The sequence below is a fragment of the Diadema setosum genome, chromosome 17 (genome assembly GCF_964275005.1).
Source record: "Diadema setosum chromosome 17, eeDiaSeto1, whole genome shotgun sequence".
Lineage (NCBI taxonomy): Eukaryota > Metazoa > Echinodermata > Echinoidea > Diadematoida > Diadematidae > Diadema > Diadema setosum.
Genome location: NC_092701.1, coordinates 2,479,007 through 2,501,041, shown reverse-complemented (window position 1 = coordinate 2,501,041; position 22,035 = coordinate 2,479,007). Strand labels below are relative to the sequence as shown.

At 38.2% G+C, this 22,035-nt stretch overlaps 1 protein-coding gene across 1 annotated transcript in view; it reads left to right on the top strand.

Annotated features, from left to right (window-relative positions):
* Positions 1-20: 20 nt before the first annotated feature.
* The window catches only part of LOC140240405 (valine--tRNA ligase-like), a 62,517-nt gene continuing 40,502 nt past the window's right edge, over positions 21-22,035 (top strand). Inside the window, exons 1-20 of the mRNA XM_072320174.1 lie at positions 21-80; positions 1,977-2,393; positions 3,421-3,521; positions 3,963-4,093; positions 4,799-4,963; positions 5,773-5,854; positions 6,613-6,732; positions 7,296-7,404; positions 7,831-8,010; positions 8,950-9,074; positions 9,485-9,588; positions 10,000-10,158; positions 10,818-10,908; positions 11,721-11,817; positions 12,667-12,737; positions 14,064-14,189; positions 15,232-15,336; positions 16,700-16,853; positions 18,243-18,373; positions 20,519-20,674. Coding sequence (XP_072176275.1) covers positions 2,003-2,393; positions 3,421-3,521; positions 3,963-4,093; positions 4,799-4,963; positions 5,773-5,854; positions 6,613-6,732; positions 7,296-7,404; positions 7,831-8,010; positions 8,950-9,074; positions 9,485-9,588; positions 10,000-10,158; positions 10,818-10,908; positions 11,721-11,817; positions 12,667-12,737; positions 14,064-14,189; positions 15,232-15,336; positions 16,700-16,853; positions 18,243-18,373; positions 20,519-20,674 — 2,598 coding nt within the window. The 5' untranslated portion in view covers positions 21-80; positions 1,977-2,002. The remainder of the gene's footprint in view (positions 81-1,976; positions 2,394-3,420; positions 3,522-3,962; positions 4,094-4,798; positions 4,964-5,772; positions 5,855-6,612; positions 6,733-7,295; positions 7,405-7,830; positions 8,011-8,949; positions 9,075-9,484; positions 9,589-9,999; positions 10,159-10,817; positions 10,909-11,720; positions 11,818-12,666; positions 12,738-14,063; positions 14,190-15,231; positions 15,337-16,699; positions 16,854-18,242; positions 18,374-20,518; positions 20,675-22,035) is intronic.

Here is a 22,035-nt window from a genome sequence, read left to right as displayed (position 1 = left end):
ACGTGTGAGTTACAGTCTAGGCACTTGATAGACAGCAATATAAGTAGTCCCCACAGTAGATCGATCGTTGGAGGTAAAAAGTGAGTGTTGTAAAGGTTGGAGAGCAGAGATTCTCGTTTGACATGTTGACCATCTTGCAAATTTTGTAAAGAAATAGAGGTAACAATTTGATTTACATTTTCAGTTGTTGTTAGCGCCTCATCGAAAGAAAGAGGCTCGCATTTACCACTGCACTGCACTGCCCACTGATTAGGGGAGATCAGTGGCACTGCCCTGGGTCTGGCACTGCACTGCTCTAGCTCTACGGGCCGCGCGGCGCGCGGAGTCGCCTGTGTCTACTTATACAGTTGAGTCCCATCTATTTAAAAAAGTGTTAGTAGTGCAAAATACGGCGATTGATTTCCCTGATTTTATATTGAATGAGGAGGAGTTAACACCCGTGATTGTGGGCATTTCCAGTATTTCACAATAAATGTAAATTTTCTTTGTTGTTAAACAGATGCTCTTTCATGAATTATTAAATCGGGTGTTAAAATTTGTGTTTTAAATTGCTTTTGACAGAGGATGATCTAGGGTTCTAGATGATAGATCTAAATAAATTGTTGTTTAAAAATATTGATTTAAATGACAAGTGTTGGGGATAAGCGTTCAAAGATGAAGTGTAACATTATTTAGCTCTAATACTAATAGTCCAGTGTGGTATAACCCCGTCGCGGGGCGCTGTAACACAGGTACGTATTTGTCCGTATGGGGTCGCTGCTGCGGTTAAGTATGGTACTGCATTGGGCTCTGGTATACAAATAGTGAATGGTCATGAGTGTGATTAGATCTACCATGTCTACTGAGCTGATCATGCTGATGCTGGTACAAGTCAGGATTTTGCCTAACTGCGACCAGCCCGAACACGAAGCTCCCACAGTTTACTGTACAAGGAGCACCCTGGGGTTAGGTTTTGCCCAAACCAAGGTGAAAGAAGGAGCTCTGAGCTCTGTTCAATGAAGCAAAGCCAAGTTGAGAATAGATAGTGTGCCTCGTCTTTCACCAAGTGCGAAATCTTGCCCCAATGCATGAGTAAATTAGATCATACACTATAATACAGTAATTTCTTTTATACAACACCTTGGAGTTGAGTTGGATGTGAATAGATGTGGTCCACACAAATTCTTGAATTTAGCACAATTTAACCCTAACCCTAACCCTAACCCAACCATTTTCCGTGAAAGGCACAGTCACAATCTGCCGTGCCCCGTGTATGTTGGATATGTATACATTCAATAGTATGTGAAACTGAATAGTTGAAGTTCTTTACGAAAATGAATGACAAGAGTATGTGCTTGTAAGCGTGTTTGTAATTGTTGAGTGCATGCAACAAATGCTTGTTTATTGTGACATTAGAGCCATGCAATGAAATGTGTGCTATCCATTTTTGCTCAAACAAAATTGCACAGCTGACAGCGACAGCATGTGATGGAACTTTTCAGTAAATGCCATGTGATGTGCAATTGACCAATTGGAAAACTACATTCTTTTTAGGTTTTGTATAAATTGTAAATTTAATCAGTCTCCAATTGAGTCAATGTGACTATCATAACGATTACTTGTGTTCTTCACTCTTTGTTCTCTTGTAAATACCACAAGTATGGTTTTTCTGTCAAACAAATATGACCATAAAACAAAGACAGGTACAGTAAGTTATATTTTTTAATGAGTTGTTGAAAGAATAGACTAGAAAGATAAGGAATGATTGGCACACATTCAAACAAATTTTTATCCACAAACTGAAAAGGAAATTTATACAGAACAATTTCAAAGCCTTTTTTAACACAATATTTTTTTAATACTGGCAGTAATGCCTTGATTACCATACATTGATCATCAAAGAGGTTAAAATGTGATGAAAAATAATATTGAAAGTGAATTATAATATCTAAATGTCTTACTTTTCAAATTACATTCATGTGCTGTATAACTTTCAGAAATGGGTGCCTATTGATGCTGCAAGATGTCGCTGACCAACGCACTTAAGCATTGGTACATCCCACTCAAGAGTGGCAGTGTTTTGCACCTGCTGCGCTCCCGTGTCTTGAGGTTGAGAGGGCTCCACTGCACATCATCAGGCTGCAAGTCAGAAGGGCCTTCTTTTGTGGACAACAAAGATGATGATTCTACCATCACTTCATCTGGGTCATCCCTCGGAGAGAATCGGTCAAGGGCCAAGGCAGAGAAGCAGCGAAGGAGGAAAGAGCGTCTGGATGCCATCCGGAGGGTAGAGGATGATGGAGAGATAGAATCAGATCAGACTCGCAGGAGGAGAGAGGCAGCCAGTAGGAAGAGTGGGAGAACCAAGGATGTCATCACCTATGATTTACCAACCAAGCAGGGAGAAAAGAAAGGTTGGTTGGTTTTTGATTACATATCAGAATCAAAGTTATCACATACAAAAGGTATCACAGAGTTTATCTATGGAGTTATACATGGCAGATTGATTTGTGTATACCTGTCTAAATGCACCATTACAAACTTGGCTGTGGATCATTGTTGTTGTACATGCTAAAAGGAGCTTGAGTTTTTCATGATAATTCAAACATTGATAGGATGTTTACATGTACATGTAATTTCATATCTGGTCAAAACACAATATGCAGTCACTGGGGAGGTTGTGCTAGAGTAAGGGTTATGTCAGGTGTTTTTATTTGCATTGTAGATATGTGGGATGATTGACAGTACTTTAAATATCTATTCAAATAAGTGATTTTTAATACAATAAAGCCCGCACCCTCCGTTATTTAGAAATGTTATTTGTAAATGATGGAGGTACAGCTTGTAGCAGGCCTTATTGGAAAATCTATAAACTTTTGAAAATGTTCTTACATGTATTTCATTAGTATTTTTATTGGATAACTTGGAACTAACCTCTACTGCCTATGGGTCTTGTTGAGAGAAAATTATGTTTACAGTGAACTTCAGTTTATGTTTGAATACAAAGATATATGTAGAAAGCAGTCAGCAGCTGTGTTCACTTTTCATGCTTCCACCATGGAGGCATTCAAAATGATTCTTGAAATATTTTATAGGGCACATTTCGAATTATTCTCAAAATACCTTTCTGGCAGCATGCAAGGTATTGTTTAGGATATGATTGGTCTATAATATTCAAACTTGTTAGTTTTACCCTTTGATTTTTAATAAAGTTTTTGAAAAGAACACACAACAGAGTCATTTTGTAGAAAGTACTGCTTGGACATGTTGAAAGGAAGTCTTTGAATTATCCATCTGTTTATCTATCTATCTATCCTATCTATACGTCTGTCAAATCTACCTATCTATTGATCGATCTATCTATCTATTGATCTATCTGTCTATCCATTTTAATATCTGTTTAATTGACCAGTAATAGTGTACAATAATACTGCTTTGCAGATGTAACAGCGCCACTTCCTGCTGCATATAGTCCCACATATGTTGAGGCATGTTGGTATGACTGGTGGGAACAGATGGGCTTTTTTACACCAGAATATCAGGTAAGAATTGAGTTCTGTTCAGTTGTACATATCAGATGTAAGTGATCCCTTGTATGAATGTCTCTCCTAATCAAGTTTATTTCATCAATGTAAACAGAGTCCGGAGGTTGAAGCAGTGAACACATATTTAGTGACTAATGGGAAAAAATAAATGTACATGTACATCAGTGAAAATTCTCGGGTGAAAGCTTTTAATGTCGGTTGTAATTGTGATGTTGTGTTTACATACAAATGTAGCTCTGTTTTTCTTTATGATTTCATATTCTGATTTTAATCAGAGGCCCATGCTTTTTTTTTTTTTGACTGAAGAATTCAATCTTAATCTGTTAGGCCAAATACATTTCTTGAGTCAAATGCAATATTAGTTGAATAAGCAGCACAAAGGGTTACCTATCTTCCCACCTTCTTTTCAATTTATTTTTTTAACCTTAAAACCATCAGACCAGAGAGAACCAGACTAGGGGTGTCAACAAGACACCCTTTGTGGTATGTCTTCCTCCACCCAATGTTACCGGAGTTCTACACCTTGGCCACACTCTCACTGCCACTATACAAGACAGCCTTGTCAGATGGTAAGTCAATGAGTTTCAGGCACTCAGGGATAGTATAACAAACAGGAAAAGTTTCTCAGATTCACAGCAAAGTTGACACACTTACATGTATGAGTGGAAATGTAAGTGCTGCAAGACAAGTATTGAGTAAATTATGACCACCAAGTGCCAGGAACTGAAGTAAAGTATTCAGTGTGTCTCACTTTGCCCTCCATTCAGACTCTATTAAATGTTGCTTGCATCTACACTTGTATAGGGATCTTCATAATGCTGTATTTTGTTTTTACGTTATATATATTATTTTTCCCCGATTTGATGCGCTTAGAAACATCAGTATTAAGCGCTATATAAATGTTATTCATTATCATTATCATTATCATTCATAGGCTTCAGTATGAAGTTTTCATGTTTTCATGTTTTTACACTATTCTAACCTTACGTCTACACATGATGCCACTATGCATTTCCGAGGGCAGAAGGCAATTCATTCAAATGAGAGCAGCTGATATTTGTTTGCAAAGTACTTTCATGTCTCTTTTATTTTATTATTTTTTGTATTGTCCTCTGAAGGACAGAGAGAGAGAGAAAAAAAAAATCATATAGCTTTCAATAGAGACCGGTGGTGATTATATCAATGATGCAAAGTTGATATTACTGGTGGAGATGATAGGGATGAATGAAATGATGCCAAGAAAAGCTCCAATGAGATGTAATTCTGTCTTGCAGGCACAGAATGAGAGGTGACCCCACTCTATGGGTGCCAGGCTGTGACCATGCAGGGATTGCCACTCAGGTTGTGGTGGAGAGACATCTACAGCATGAAAAAAGGGCCACCAGGCAGGACTTGGGCAGGGAGCAGTTTGTCAAACATGTGTGGAAATGGAAAGAAGAGTGAGCGTCAGCACCCTGTGTTGGTCTTTTGTCTCTCTCAGTTTAATGGCTGATCTTTATTGATGTTACAAGCATATTACAAGCATGATGTAACACTCATCCTTTAAAGGAGGATGCATGCAGATTTTACTTGCACAGTGCACACTTTTATTGTAAATAGAGATCATCACCATGGCACCTCCCAATGGCACACACATGTAGTTTCATCCCAGTATAGCTTCTTGGAGCTGCGAGAGGGATTACAGTATCAAGTATCAAGCAAGTATCAAGCATGCTGTATGCACTCACATTTAAATGAGTGTGTTCATGCCATTGGCCAACCTGCTCCCATACAAGTATGAATTCATCTTAAATACTTTTCACAAGCTTTACAAGCCACTGACTGTACTTTGCAGTAACAAGGGACAGCTGTGTTTATGCTTACAATATTACTGACATAATATGATTTTAGACGTGTGTTTATTCAATTTTAGCAGTTTTGAACACAGAACATCTGATGTATGCCCACTTGTACAAACACACACAACCATGTGCACTCATATTAGATTCCAACAGTTTTGTTGGTATGTCACAATATCAAGGATTGTGTTGAAGCTGAACATAGTAAATTTCTCATTTTGTACTAGACTATAAGACAGTGCTTCTTTGTATCTGTAATGCATGCAAAATGAACTCACATCCTATGTGGACAGTATACAGCAAGTTAATCTTTCCCAACATGTTCTATAACTTCACACATCATTCTACTTCTTCTGACTGTGCTGTGAAGCTTGATCTATAAAAAATATGATATTATATTTTGTTTACAGGAAAGGTGGTGAGATATACCAGCAGCTGAGAAGACTTGGAGCTTCCCTTGACTGGACTAGAGAGAGTTTTACTATGGATGAGGTACTCACAGTAATGGTGAAAATACAATGATGTGGAGAGGGTCCCAGCTCGGGTATTATTATTGATTTTTATTATTGATAAAAACAGAGAAATGACAACATGATATGGCAATAAATACACATATTATGTACAGTACATCAGAATAGTCACATGCAATGGGGACAATGTCAGTAATCTATTAGTATCAGTGTGCCCTCAAGTAAGCCATACTACTGTAATTATCTAAGTGTTGGATTATTTTTCCAGGAAACATAAAACAAACAAATGAATGTATGGCCCACTCACTATTCCATCAAATCACAGTAAATTTAATTCATTATATTGAATTTTAGATAGAGTATATATATATATTTGTGATATATTTGTACATATGCAAATTAAACCCTTCAACAACACGAAACTGCGATCATTCACACCAAATTACAGCCTAAAGTGAAATCTCTTCCGGCTGTGCATCGCATGTAATTTCAATACTGCTGAAGTTGTACAGATCATTATCATTGGTATGATTGTTGCCACTCTTACTACTGACTGTAGATTAAAATTTAGTTCTTTGGTGTGTCATGTTTGGCATGTTTTCCCTTTCCCAACATCTTTCTGAGTGTAGAGGATGTAGGGACACATCGAATGAGATATTTTCAATGAATAAGAGCGATGCTAATCGTTATATTGAAACACTGTGAGATATAATCAATGACATCAAGATTTATATGGAAGATTCTGAGAATTACAGATTTCTAATTTGTTTCAATTTTTAGAGATTCAGTGCAGCAGTGAGAGAAGCGTTCGTACGACTCCACGATGCTGAAATAATCTACAGGTCAAGCCAGTTGGTGAATTGGTCATGTGCCTTGAAGTCTGCTATATCAGATATAGAGGTACATGTAATGTTTGGATACTTTGAGTCATGTCTTCACTTCCACCGAAAGGACACTTTTTGTGACTCATTGTATCATAGTGAGTTTACAGACTTATGTCAACATACTTGATTGAATGGAGAGTATGTGTTTTAGCCATAAACAAGTAGTGTCATTACTGGTTAAGTGTTGCTACATCAGTTACTAGTAGCTGAATGACAAGATATTCTGACTTCCTATAGTGTTGAGAAATGTTTTGATAAACAAAGAGCTCTGTAGATGTGGCCCAGTAAAGCATTATTACATACATGTAATTTGTTTGAGTAGATTCTGTGATGTGTATCTGTACAGGGTTGTTACAGGGATGTTCTGCATATTTTCCCTCCAGAAAAAGTCTGAAATACATGCTGTAAATGTTATGTGTGTGACACAAGGAACTCTATCAAAGTTTGTGTTGTTGGAACTCTCAGAAGCATGTATTGTGCATAAGGAATTGGAACAGCCTGATCAATACACAAATTCTATAAAGCAATGACCATCAATGACCATCACTGACCATCAGTCATTTTTTGCTTCCTGACCAGGTTGACCAGATGACCCTGACAGGAAGGACAGGTGTGAATGTTCCTGGTTATAGCGCCCCCATTGACTTTGGAATGTTGATATACTTCTCATATCCAGTGGAAGGCTCTGGTAAGCTTCTGTAATGTAATTTGTGCCTTTTTTAATGCTACATTTCTTTTTTTTTAATCTTCTCACATACCTCAAAAAGTAAAATTACAGTTTTATTGATGAGTTAGCCAAATTTAAAGTAACCAGAATAAGGAGCTTGAATTGTTACATTGACACTGGTCAATTATGTTTGTTTTCCTTTATTAATCTCAAATGTTCTCAAACTATTTATCCACCTTTTACACATATATATAGTCAAAAATTATCTCAGTTTAATGGAAATAATGAGGGCCTACCTTTTGTGTTGGTTCACTTAAACTCACTATTGTACAAGAGCATTGAATAGATTAATTTCTCCTATCATGCACAGTAGATGTCTGTCAGCTTTGTGAAGCTGCCCTGTAGGAAGAATACAAGTTATGTAATCTAGACATGATTTCTGTCAAGATTCTCAGATCCCGGTAGCCACCACTCGGATTGAAACGATGCTGGGTGATACTGGTATCGCTGTCCACCCTGATGATGAGAGGTACAGACACCTTGTCGGTCAGTTTGCCATCCATCCATTTACTGGACGAAAACTGCCCATCATAGCAGATGACCATGTGGACAGAGACTATGGAACAGGTCAGTTGTATCTGTTTGTATGTCTGTGTCTGTGTCTATCCATCTGTTGTCTGTTTATCCATTTATTGGATTGTCTGTCTGTCTGTCATTGACTGTACTTTCAACAACTCTTTTGCCTTTTCTACTTTCTTTATACGTATTAACCTTGACCGCAATGACATGCAACCAAATATCAGTTTTCCTCTTTGAACCTGTCCAGGGCGAGTCCAGAGTTATTTCTGTTCATATGTCATAATATTCTGTCATCATGAGATCTTATGGAAAGAATATCATATGAATCAAATACACCACTTTTAGATATTTGTTATTATAGATGAACTATGTCACTCTGTAGTATTGCCCAAATCTCATTAGAAAGCAGGTATGGTTGTGGATATTGCTCATTGGTTAACCTTATAATCAACTTACCTTAAAAAGGAATTTGAACAAAGGGAAAACAAGGAATTGTCCCTTCATCCTTTTCGTGGTGAATTACATTGCACTATAAGAATGTGTAATATGCACATCATTAATTTATTATCCCTATCATCTAGTACACAAACAGTTTCTGTTGATTTATACTTTTTTTCTTCATAGTTCAAGTGTACTATTTGGTTCCTTGTAATGATGGACATAGTATACAATTATCATATCAAAGTAGGAAAGTGTCAGTCTATTTTTTTAACATGAATTTCTGAGGTGAGTGCACAAACATATTCAAGTTTTATGGACTTCAGTATGTACAGTTAAATACTCAAGTGTTAACCTGAGAAGCACTGTAAATGACTATGTTCAAGTGTGTGTGTTTTTTTTTTGTGTGTGGTAATATTCTTGTATCAACTATGCTAGTTATCTTTAGTGACTGTAATCCTGCAGATTACTTGTTGGTTGTGAAATGTTTGATACATTGTACTCAGATCTTTTTCATCCTAAGTATTCATTATGTTAATATGGTAACAGGTGCAGTGAAGATCACTCCAGCCCATGATTACAATGACTATGAGATGGGAAAGAGACATGGTTTAGATTCACTGAGTGTTATTGATGAGAGTGGTGTGATCACAGATGCTGGCCAGGAATTCAAGGTAAGTCATCTGTCTTCAATCGCCCCATTTGATTTTGACAACACTCATGGCAGAATCATCTTCATGTAGTTCTGGCTCCTTACTACTCAGTAATTTGACCTGTCTTTGTATCTTCTTTATTCTGCTAAACTTCAAGCTATCCTTTGCTCAGCCTGACACATTCTGTCCATTAAGACTATTTATGGCAATGTACCATTCTTGTCTTTAGACCAAGTGAACTTCAAAATGAAATGTGCAATCCATTATAAAGAGCCAAAATCTCATTTCTATGGTATATGTGTAAATTTGTTATAAGCTTCCTTTCTAACTTGATTCTTTCTAACAACCTGCTTTTGTCATAGTTTGGAAGTTTGATCCGACAGCAATTTTTTTTTTCTATTTAAGTCACTTTTGAGTGTGTCTTTCCATAGGGCATGATGCGTTTTGATGCCCGGAGTGCTGTCCTACAGGCCTTGAAGGACAAAGGCCTCTACCAAGAAGTCAGGGATAACCCCATGAGCATTCCAATTTGCAGGTAAGAAATTAACTCTTGTGAGGAAAGAATCAACAGTGGATTATCTTAAGGCATTTATTGAAATATCAAAAAAGGGAGGAGGTTTTGATGAAATCTCAAATTGATTCAATAAATTGAAATATTCCAAGTGATATTATGTTTGTAACAAATGTTCTTCTTGTGCTTCCAGTGATAGTAAAAGATAACCTGTGACTGCTGAAAAGTCATGACTACAGTTTTTGCCTTTCAAAATGGCTGTCTCAGTTATCCCAATGTTTGGTAACATTGCTTCTCATAATTATTTACGATTCAAGGGTAGATGGACTAAACATGGTCATTGAATCTGAAGCTCAATATCTATCACACTTTTGATAGCTACTTGAAATATCCTTTGATATCTAACAGAGAATGTAATTGTTGTTTTCTCCACAGTCGGTCAGGTGATGTAGTGGAGCCCTTGCTCAAATCTCAGTGGTTTGTGAAGTGTGCAGAGATGGGGCAGAATGCCCTGAGAGCAGTTGAGACTGGTGACCTGGCTATTGTACCAGACATGTATATCAAGACGTGGCAAAGCTGGCTCTCCAACGTCAGGTATTATGGGAATTGAGTGATGGTGATGGTTGTGCTAGTTGTCATGTTCACATTCATTTTTTTTTTTTTTTTTTTTGGGGGGGGGGGTGCTAGATGGAAGGGAATGAATGTAAAAAGATGTGCTGATATGGCTGTTTGTAATCCTATCTAAGTATGGTACTGCTTACACAGATAATGATTATGTAAAACAATGTTGATGATAATGATGACGATGGTGGTGATGGTGATGATGGTGATGATGATGATGACAATGACGATGATAATGACGACGTCAGTGACTATGACAATGACGAATGATGATGGTGGTGGTAGTGGTGGTGATGAAGCTGATGATGATGGTGGTGATGGTGGTGGGGGGGGGGTGGGGTAGTGGTGATGGTGGTGGTGATGATGATGGTGCATGCTATAATGATACTTATGAGCAAAATGTTCTTAAACAGGATGCCTGCAGGGATGCTTTCCTGCTTGTTACCTGATTCTGGTTTATGATAATAAAAGATAAAACAACAACAACATCAACCCACCCCAGGAAAGGGATATGAGATTAGTACTCCTAGACTTGTTTCATAATTCATACTTCACGTTTGTCTGCTCATCTGATATGTTGTCATGGTTACCATGATCCTTTAAAGAGGTCAATTGTTTTATGTGTCAAACAGGGACTGGTGTATATCTCGTCAGCTGTGGTGGGGTCACCGAATCCCAGCCTACCGAGTGACTCTTGATGGCATTGATTCCACAGGCAAGGAGGTAACAGTCAACATGAAATCTAGAGTCTAATTTCACCCGTTCCTTCCACAGTTGTGAGAAGTTTCAGTGCCTCCAAATGAGATTCTTTTTGCCTGTTGACAATGAAGGAATGGGTAGGTAGTCTGCCTGTGCGAAAGTAGTCAAGCAGTACATTGTACATGTATTCCCTTTCCATGGTCAGCTGCATGTGCATGGGTTAACACAGCATTGAGTGTGCATGTGAGATGTACACTGTAGTGATACATGTGGTGTGCATAGAGATAAAATTCTGTATCTACCGTTATATCATGACATTGTAGCCTAGTTCATGTTTCTGAACCCATTGGTAGAGTTATCTTGGGAAGCTTTTTTAGTCATCAGTTTAATCTCAGAGTGACCAGATATCTCTGAATCCACAGGAGGCTCCCTGAAAAAAAAAAAAAAGCCTCTCTGGTTGATAAGATGAGATAAAATGAGATACATGTAAGATAAGATGTACTCCTCATTGGTCTGGGAAATTTTTTTTATTTTTTTTTTATTTGGGTGCATGTAACCCATTGAGGATGAGTCCTGAGTATACTCGGGCAAGTGTCAATGGGAAATGCATGTTGTAGCAAATCACCCCACCCTCAGTGGGTTAATGGTCAAGTATCTCAGTCTCTGATTACTCTTTAAAACCTCCCTTATTTTGATCTGTAGATGTAAGCAGCCCTGTGATCTAATAGGGAAAGAGCAAACTACATGTATGTGATATTTGTGGACTGTTATATCTTGTATCTCTCTCACCATCCCCTGGCTCTCTATATCTCTCTCTCTGCTCTTCCCAGGGAGAGACCACATTGTGGGTGAGTGGTCAGACCAAGGATGAAGCTATGCAAAAAGCAGCTAGCAAGTTTGGGGTGGAATCCCACCAGTTGTCACTGACACAGGGTAAGGATAGTGAAGTGTAATATGTAAGTCTATTCACCTCAGGCATCACTGATTAATGTTTGCTAATAGTAACTTAGCTGTTTCTGAGGAAGTTGCTGCTGATGTGGATTGGAAGCCATTACAAATCATCAGCCTTGAAATGTAAAAGGTATTAAGTACATGTACACCTAATTTGTTGGCACCAATCTCCTGATTTTGCCCTCGTTATTCTGAAACACTGAATGCCAAGCAGTTTCTACACTATTAGAATAATCAAATGATATGTTATTTCACAAATTTGCCAAAAAAGTCAGAAAGAAAAAAAACCCACAATAACTCCAAACTTGTTGACATATCATATAGTGTATCAGTTTCTTTTTGTTTTTTAGGAGTCATGAATGTAATATGACTATACATGAAATAATTTCTCCCATTGTCATACTTTGACAAATATATTAACAGAATAGTTTTGAAAAGGGTATCAATGTGGTGAAGATGTAACATAGTATATTAACCCGTTGAGGACAGTTTGATTTGCTACAACACACATTTCCCATAGATTCTTACCCGAGTATACTCAGGACTCGTCCTCAGTGGGTTAAATGTTATACCAGATGAGAGTAATGGAATGATAATCTTTAAGTGTGTGTACATGTTACATACATCAGATGCCTGTCTGCCGGGCTCTTCTTCATTCCATACCATGAATGTTGCAGGACAATTCTTGCTGTGACTACAAAAGATCATGTTGAAAAGTTACCAGTTTTCTGAAGAGGTGATATTCCTCTGTTTCCCAGCCCAGACAGATTCAGTGATGTTATCCTAAACTAGAAAGTCTGAATGTACCATCCTCTTCTCACACTGATGCAGATGAAGATGTCTTGGACACTTGGTTCTCCTCATCTTTGTTTCCGTTTGCTGTACACGGCTGGCCAGAACAGGTAAGATTTGTCCTTCTCCATCTCACATTGCTGACTTTAAGCATTTTTTATCCTCTTTAAATAGAAAAGGCTGTGATTCTCAAAAGAGTGACTTATCAAATTGTCTCACAACTGACAAGAGCCTTGAATTAAATTGTAATCAAGGGGATGATCTTCTTATGTATTCACTCACACATTCCTGTGTATAGTCATATGTAATATTATATTATATAATAATATAATTATATGATAATATTTATATAATATTGACTGGCCTCGAGGGAGATACCAGAAAATATTCTTTCAGTGCGGGCAATATTTATCTGGTATCTCCCTCAAGGCCAGTCAATATCATAATTATTACCTATCCTCTAGGTAAATTAAGAAAATATGTGAATACGGCTATAGATCAAGCCACATTTGACTACCTGTAGATCATCAACATGTCGAATAATTGAAAAATTGTTCATCAATGTATATCATTCAACTCCAACTTCAAAGATACATATGTAGTTGTAACAGGCGAACTTCAAACATCTGAACGCTTTTACACTTTATTTTTACTTCTGTTTAAATTTGGAGAGTTGTAAAACTGATGGTCACTCTGCAATTATTGAGCACAAATGGACTAATCATTGTTTGACGCGTAGTGCTGCTGTAAGTGGTGGACCTTGTATGAGTTGATTTATCAGCGTTCTTCTGCGGTGCGTGTAACCGACACCCAGCGACGTCCTGGAATGTTTTCTTTTCGTGGTCGATCGGAGGGAGGTGGGGAGAGAGATCGCACTCTTTCTCTTCCCACCTCCCTGTGTAAAGTGAATGGCGAAAATCGGAAGATTGCACTGCTGGCACACATTGTTTTGTGTACGGTACGGTGTGTGTAACCGACACGCAGCGACGTGGCGAAAACCGGCAGAGGCGAACGAATATTGCCTGCTGACCTTTAACCCTGCAAAATAACAACTCCTGACCTTTAACCCTGCAAAATATCAACTGCAATTGCCTCGCAAAACTACCTGGTATAGGTAATAATATGTAATATTTCTACATCAGAATGAAGGCATACCTATGTATACACAGTATCTTTGCCAAATGCCTCATTCTATGCTCAAACAGTTTATTTCACAATCATGCTGTAGCTGGACATAAGTGTTTACTTTAGATTTTTCACAGAATTGGAAGAGACCTATAATTGTATATGTCGCCCATGTTCACATACATTGTACCACATACACAGTGCACCAATCACTACACAGTGTACTTCAAAAAGCTCATGTTTTTAGATCCGACCATGATTTGCTGGTGATGTAATCTCTCTAGCTGAAAACTCTCTATCTCCTGCTGCAGACTGAGGATCTGGATCAGTTCTATCCATGCACCATCCTAGAGACAGGATATGACATCCTCTTCTTCTGGGTGGCCAGAATGGTGATGATGGGTCAGCAGCTGACCGGCAAACTGCCCTTCAGCAAGGTAGGGACCTGGGCAGTGACTACCAAGTAGGAGGAAGGGTGAGGTTAGGAGTGAAATTAATAGAGTCGTGAGGTCCAGGGAAGAAGAATGGCAGGCATGGGGTATCATGAAGGGGGAATGCAGGCGACTTCCATTGTAATAAAGTCCTCAGGACCAGAAGCTTTTTAAAGTTTTATCAAAATTTCATTGTAGCTATACAGTAAAGATATATAAAGATATATATCATTAAATGATAATTTTGGAAGCTGAATTTTTACTTTCATTGTTATAACAAGATTTTTGTTATTATCGTGTTCGTTCTAATTGGAGTTCACTGTAGTATGTTTATGGACTGGTGTTTGGTGTAGGATTTGAATGTACTGTAGCATTTGCTTGGGGGTCAGTTGTACTGTGTTGTTGGATGTAGGATAAGATTACACCACGATGTTTGGTGCAGTGTTGGATTGTTTCGATTGTTTGATGTGTGGTATTAGGATCTCCAATGGTGTTAGATGTCAGTGTTAGTAGACATGAACAGAGGGAAAGGGAGAGGATCTTGTGATGGACACTGATCTGCTCAGTTTGGTGCTCTGCACTCCCTCTGGGAATGAAGCAAGTTTTGGGAAGGGTTAGAAGCCAACTTTCTTACTGATTGTATTCCTCTCATTAGATAGTAAGATGGTGATTTATATGGATGAGGGAGGATGGGATGGATGTGGTTTGATCTCTGGGGTCACTTGTAACAGGTGGTAGACAGGTGTTCAGTGTTTGATACATTCCTATTTCACAGTATTGGCATGCATCATGATAGAGTTCAGGTGGTAGACAGGTGTTCAGTGTTTGATACATTCCTATTTCACCATGTTGGCATGCATCATGATAGAGTTCAGGTGGTAGACAGGTGTTCAGTGTTTTATACATTCCTATTTCACCATGTTGGCATGCATCATGGAAGGGTTAGTGCAATACAGTTTTATCTTAGAGTAGTCTGGTCTTGAGATTGTCTCCATGTGATATTCATTGTGATGTCATTGACTGGTTTGTTTGTTTTTGTTGTTTTAAGGTATACCTGCACTCAATGGTCAGGGATGCCCATGGGCGCAAGATGAGCAAATCTCTGGGCAACGTCATTGACCCTCTAGATGTGGTACAGGGGATATCTCTTGAGGTAAGAAATTAATTACTGTCTTTTAATATCTCATATAATGTACAGATGAATGATCACATTCTAAAAATCATTTTCATTTGGGTTTGTGTGTTTTAGTCTGTATGTGTTTTGCTCATTGTGAAGACCTATAATACAGCTGTGTAAAAAGAACCCTTGTAAGAGCCATGAAGTACATTTTTTTTTAAATGTGCAAAAAAAAAAACAACAACAAAAAAAAACACACAAACAAACAAAAATATGTCTTACAGCTTTGCAATATGTTATTTGTTGTTTTCCCCATATAGTTCTGCCAATGTTTTGACTTGTTGAGGACTAGTCCTGAGTATACTGGGGCAAGTATCTATTGGAAATGCGTGTTGTAGCAAAATCAGCGTGTCCTGAACGGGTTAATGATTATCTACATCAATCATTTGAAGTTAGTCTGTAGTATCCTGCATCAGTGTATATCCAATGTACACTAATCATTGAACCCTATACAGAGCCCTGTGTTTTGCTCACTCTACGTAATTGATGTCCAATATGAAACGTTTTTTACTTTGCCTCAAACAGTGGTGGATCCAGAGGGGACCTAGGTGCACCCCCCTCTTTATTTTTTTCTTAAAACAAAAGAAATAAAAAGAAAAAATGGGGGTGGGGGTGCGTGCGCCGCCCTTTAATTTTTCTAAAGGCACCTCCCCTTTATGGAACTCTTGGATCTGCCCCGGCCTGCACAAGAGAGCCTGTACAGAAATAATCAGCCAGTTAGATGCACTGTCCACTGCTCCTCAGCTGTTGCTACCTAGCTACACTGTGACAAGATTAAAAAAAAAAAGAATGTGCAGACTTAGTACACAACTGAACAAGCAGTACTAATTAAGAGCATTATACTGACATGCCCTGTGATTATTAGGAAATGATAATCAAGTCTTTAGCAGCTCATGGTTTGCATCACCAAATTAAGCCATTGAAGACAGACTGATTTTTCTATAACATGCATTTCCCATAGACACCTGCCCGAGTTTCTCGGGACTCATCTGCAATGGGTTAAAAAAGTGGATGAGCATATTGAATTATTCAACTTCATTGATGGTAATTACCTTGAACAGAATTTATGACATCACTTAAATAGTAGAAATTAATTGCCCTCTTGGGATAGCATAGTGTATCTGTTACATTGTAGCTCATTTAGTGTCATTTGATACAGTAAAGGCAAAAAGCTTGACTATTTAAAGGACCCGCATAGACTGAGAGCTTCCATTACCTTCCTTTAGAACAGTCACATACAGAGCTGAGTCTTTGGGTGTAATTTTCCCCGGTGTTTCCAGCCAGTGACCTAGGTAGTGATTTCATATCGCCCTGTCCTTGCTGACTACCTCCTCCCCAGGAACTCCAGGCCAGACTGACCCATGGCAACTTGAAGCTTGACCCCAAGGAGATGGCAGTGGCCATAAAAGGTCAAAGATCAGATTTCCCTCATGGGATTCCTGAGTGTGGAACTGATGCCTTGAGATTTGCTCTTGCTTCATACAACTCACTAGGTAGGTACTCTGTACATGGACTTACATGCAGTAACTAACACGAAAGGAAAAGTAGTTTGAGTGAAGATGTCTTATTTCTTAGTTTCATACACACTAGAATACAACTGTAGTGTGTATCTCAGCTTCATGCACTCCAGGATTAATTACTGTATCATGTATCTCAGCTTTACTCTGACCAGAGCACTCCATTTCTATATATTTCAATTTTTAGACACACTTGAAAACTGTCTGTCAAAACTTTACCCAGAGACTGATGGTGGGTGTAATTTACTTTCAATGATAATCAGTGGTGATAAATGGTTGAATAGACATAATTGTTTTATATAGCAAGTGTGATTCATCAATCAGGAAATTCTATTAATTTCTGACTAATTTTGATAGCAGACTGTGTTTTAAAAGAGTAAAGGGATTTTCTTTACTCCAAAGAGAATGAGGTCACGTGGTTTTCTTTGAGTTCTTTATACAGTTCGACCTCGATTATCCGGCCTCCTTTTATTATATGGACGTTTATTACTGTACTTTTATTATCTGGACGCATTCACGCAGTGAAGGACTTTTTTTTTCATTCAAAAATTGAGAAAAAACAGTGACTTTCATGGATCTATTTCACTAATTTCATAAGATGTGCATGATAGGTTTCTCAATATCTAATGAGGTAAAACATGTATGATTTTCACATAAAGATTTACACATTTTTGTGAAGAAGGGACTACAATTTTGCGCAGGCTGGCATAGATTACACCACCGTTGCGGGGTACGCTACCTGCCTAGCTGCCAGTGCACTGGGACGGCAGCTTGGACGGTAGCTACCTGTATATACATTAACATTGTGTCTCCCATATCCGGCCAATTTGCTTATCTGGATGAGCGCCGGTCCCGACATGGCCGGATAATCGAGGTTGAACTGTATTTCTGTGTTTGTGTTTCTGTTTTACAGGAGTTGATGCCTCACGTTACAGAATTGATATTTTCTCTCCAGTCCACACAATATCAGTAACCAGCTATAGTTGATTATTTCTCCATGCCAAAAGCAGTGTGCAAATATATGTATTTATTTACATGTATGTTGAGTGGGAGAACTTGAAAAGAAACCTACTGATAAAAGTAGGGTATAGGGATGATAGAATAGGGTAAGAAATACAAAGCAGAAATTGAGAGATAGAGGTCATTATCTACTGATAATACTAATTATGTAGACATGTTAGTGACAGAAAAGCTCCTTTGAGTCTTAACAACTATATAATAGTATATAATAACTGTATAATACTCAAGAAGTTTAGAAACATATTTGCCGTGTTTGGTTCATAGCCTCATGTCTGTTTTAATTTTGTCTGCAAAAGTGAGATTATTTGTGACCGTGATATTTTTGTTTTCTTCTCTGCTGATCAGGGCAAGACATCAACTTGAATGTTGCCAGAGTTATGGAGTTCCGACATTTTTGCAACAAAATCTGGAATGCCACAAAGTTTGCCCTTTCAGCCTTTCACAAGGAAGAGTTCCGATTTCTGTCTTTCGCTGAGGTACGGTATCCATACTGGGAAGTCTGGGATTTTTGGACTTGATATTCTATATGTGATTATTATTCATGACGATAACCATAATCATAATCTTAACCTGTTGAGGATGGACTGATTTTGCTTCAGCACACATTTCCTATAGACACCTGCCCGAGTATACTTGGGACTAGTGTTCAACAGGTTAAATTGTAACAATAGCAATAATACAGTGTAGTTATAGAAGTAATGATGTTAATAATGGTGGTAATAGAATTGATGGAGCTGATATTATCATGATTACTGTGACAGTCTCAGTCATTACGATCATTAGTAGAATCAGTTGTATCAAGTCTCAAACTGAACCAAACAAAGATGACTACAGTGGAGCCCTTCATAGAGAGATTTTAAAAGAGATTGTGTGCATTAGTTCTCTCTCTGTGAGCTGATGGTGTGAAATGATTGGTGAATGATCTGGAAAGAAAAACTGAAATCATAACAAAAGCAGTAAGAACTATTAGTAGAGAGTAAAGTAATGTGTACGTAGCAACTTTGAATCATGCAGGATGTCTTTCCTTTTTATTTTAAAGTTTGGTGCTAGGATTGTAATATATCAGTCAGTTTTTTGTCTTGAAAGGCCTCATTGAGTTGTGCACTATGAGATTTAACAGATAACAGATGCTTCTGAATACTCTTTTAGCTTATAAAAGACTACACAAATACATATATGACATCATTCTACACAATCTTTAGAATCATTCAAGGATCTTAACCCAATTCCAGCAATTGCTTTTGTATTTAAAATGTTCTTTTTGCTATGCTATGTGTGTGTATCAAGTTTATGTATGCAACATTACATGTTCGTGACAGCAATCAGAAGTTAGTAACCAGTCAACAGTGTATTAACTCTTAACGTGCCATGGTCGCCGAACGTCGACCTTAGTCCTGACATGCCATGTTCGCCGATCGGCGACTAAGAACAGCGAAAAAAGCATTGATCATTTAAGTTCTTGTGATACCGTAATGTGTTACACCAAGCAACTGCCAGTGATACAACTGTATGTACTGGTAGCTGATTAGCATAGCCATCGTTTCCACTAAAAATATGGGCATGCTTACATTGGAAAATTTTGAGTAAATACACGATTTTTCAGCTAGATGTATTTTTCTCACATCGGGAAAATCCGCAGCGGGCGCACCCTCTGCGAGATGTGTATGGATCAAAAGTCTCATAGGTAAACCACACGTGTGTATGCTATTGACTCTCCGTGTATTGTCTATGCGGTTCCACTCGCATTGTTCCGGTTGGACGCTGTCCTGCGGGAAGCTGCTTTGATTTTGTCCCTCAAAGAGGGTCAGCTTTCGTTCGTCGGTCAAGTCTTTCATCCTTTTGTTTTGGTGAACGTCACTAATCATCCCCACGCTAGCATAGGAATTGCGCGTGGACAAAGGCCTGCCGATTTCAATAGAGTACGCCCACCCGCGGTCCGCGTAGACAAAAGGAGGATTACCAGGTTCTCCCTTCTCAGGTGGACAAAAGACACTATTCCAGGGCCCGGGACAATTACTTTAGTTTCAAATACAGGATCTGGGACTAAAGGACTCAGATTTGGGAATGAATTACTGAGGCAGAAAGAGAAATTGCTAAGACAAAATAAACTGCTAGTATCTTTGGAATCATACAATTCTAGAAGGCAATTTTGTTATCATTTGAAAGAGGAAATGTTGCTCTAAAACTTTCTCACAGAGTCAAGGGAGCGTTCCATTGAAGAAAAAACAAGACTGACTCCTTTTTTCCATACTACACAAAAGTTTCTAATATTTTTTTTGATGTATCAAATATTTCTGCAATATTTCAGATTCAGATAGATATTGTGGCAAACTGACTACATGACACGAAAGAGCAAACATTTCTTGATATATGTTGTGTAGACCTCAATTCAAAACAGTCAATAGTTTCAGAGATATGGCGGTTTTAAATTTAATTGTCAGTCCAGTTTCGAAACGTTCTGGCGTTAGGTAAAAACCTCTGGCACGTTAGGGGTTTTGGGCCTGGCACATTAAGAGTTAAACGTGACATTGATATCATTGACTACATACAACACAAAAGCTAAAAAGAGGAAAAATTAAACTTATATATATATTCTCTTATTTGCTGTCTTTTACACCAAGATTGAAGACATGGCTGGGCCAATGGATCGCTGGATTCTAAGCAAATTCTCAGAGACTGTGTTGGCTTGTCATGAGGGATTCAGCTCTGTTGATCTCCCAGTGGTGACTAGCGCCCTCTACAGATTCTGGCTGCACAATCTCTGTGACATATACCTGGTGAGTATGGCTATACTTGTGTACAGGGAGTGATTTGATGCATTGGTGATTGTTATGGGCATAAGAAAGTGTGTGTATTTGATGGAAGACGATGCTGTTGCTACTCATTGAAAGCATTTTTTTTTTTTTTTGTTCATGTGTGTGTTAATGATGACCAATGGATGATGTTGATGTTCGGCTGTTAAACCCATTCCTTCTGCTATTCTCTGAGAGCCCCCAATGCCCCCAAACGAGATTCTTTTGGCAGTTCGACAAAGAACTTACAGGTTGGTAATCCACCTGTGTGAAAGCAGTCAAGTTGTACATGTATCCCCTTTCCATGGTCAACTACATGTGCCAAAAACAATGCAAAATATTGATTGGGCATGAGGTATCAATAGAATGTGTGCTTATGCTCTCTCAAACTCTTTTGTTCTACACGAAAGAGGCACCTGTATGGGGTCAGTGAAAGCGAATATGTGCCGAGTTCAGCCTGATCGCTATGTACATCTTTATACGAGTTTTGTAACAAAATAAGTGCACGCTAAATTGGAAGAAAGACATACATTGTATGATACTGTGATACATTCAGTTTTCATACGGAAAGGAAACTGATATTGATAGAAGAAACTCTAATCTTTCTATCAAAGTCATTTTTCTGGGCAGCATAACACAAATGAATATGAATTGAGGCCTCCAATGCAGGCAGTCTTGGCTACATTTTGGGAACCTGGTATACCAGGTTCCTGTGTATCAGTTGACGCTACGGGAATCTGGTATACCAGGTTCCCGTAAGGAATGGGTTAAATTAAGTTGACATTGTAGGCCCTATTGAGCAGCAAAGCTCCTAGGCACTCACTGTCTTTATCTGTGTGTGAAGGAGATGATTTGAAATAATTTTTTAAAAGCTTTTAGAGTTTACAGTGTGTTCTTTCTGATGACATATTAGTGTTGTAACCATTAGTCTTCAATGTATGAAGAGCAGTCTATGTTATGTACCTCGTGTTTTCTGATGTCACTAGTGTAGGAGTCAGTTGGACATGATTACAGGATATACAATGTGTATGTGACCGTGCATCACAAGACCAACAAAAGTTTACCAAGTATAAATTTTTAGTGAAGGGCAGATTCTGAAAGAGCAGGCTGTAAGCTTTAAAATGATATTAACACTGTACATGGAGTTTCCTAACTTAAATAATGGACAGAAAGTACACACTCTAAAAAAGTTTTTACTGAGAAAGAAGGCTGTGAAGTTAAGGGTCTATTCAAGCGCTACATCTCATGAAGCTGTGCTCTCTGCAGTGAGTAGGACAAAAACAGGATGTTAAACTGTATGGCAATCACAGTGAAGGGATTGATACATTAAGCTGAAATTTGTCGAA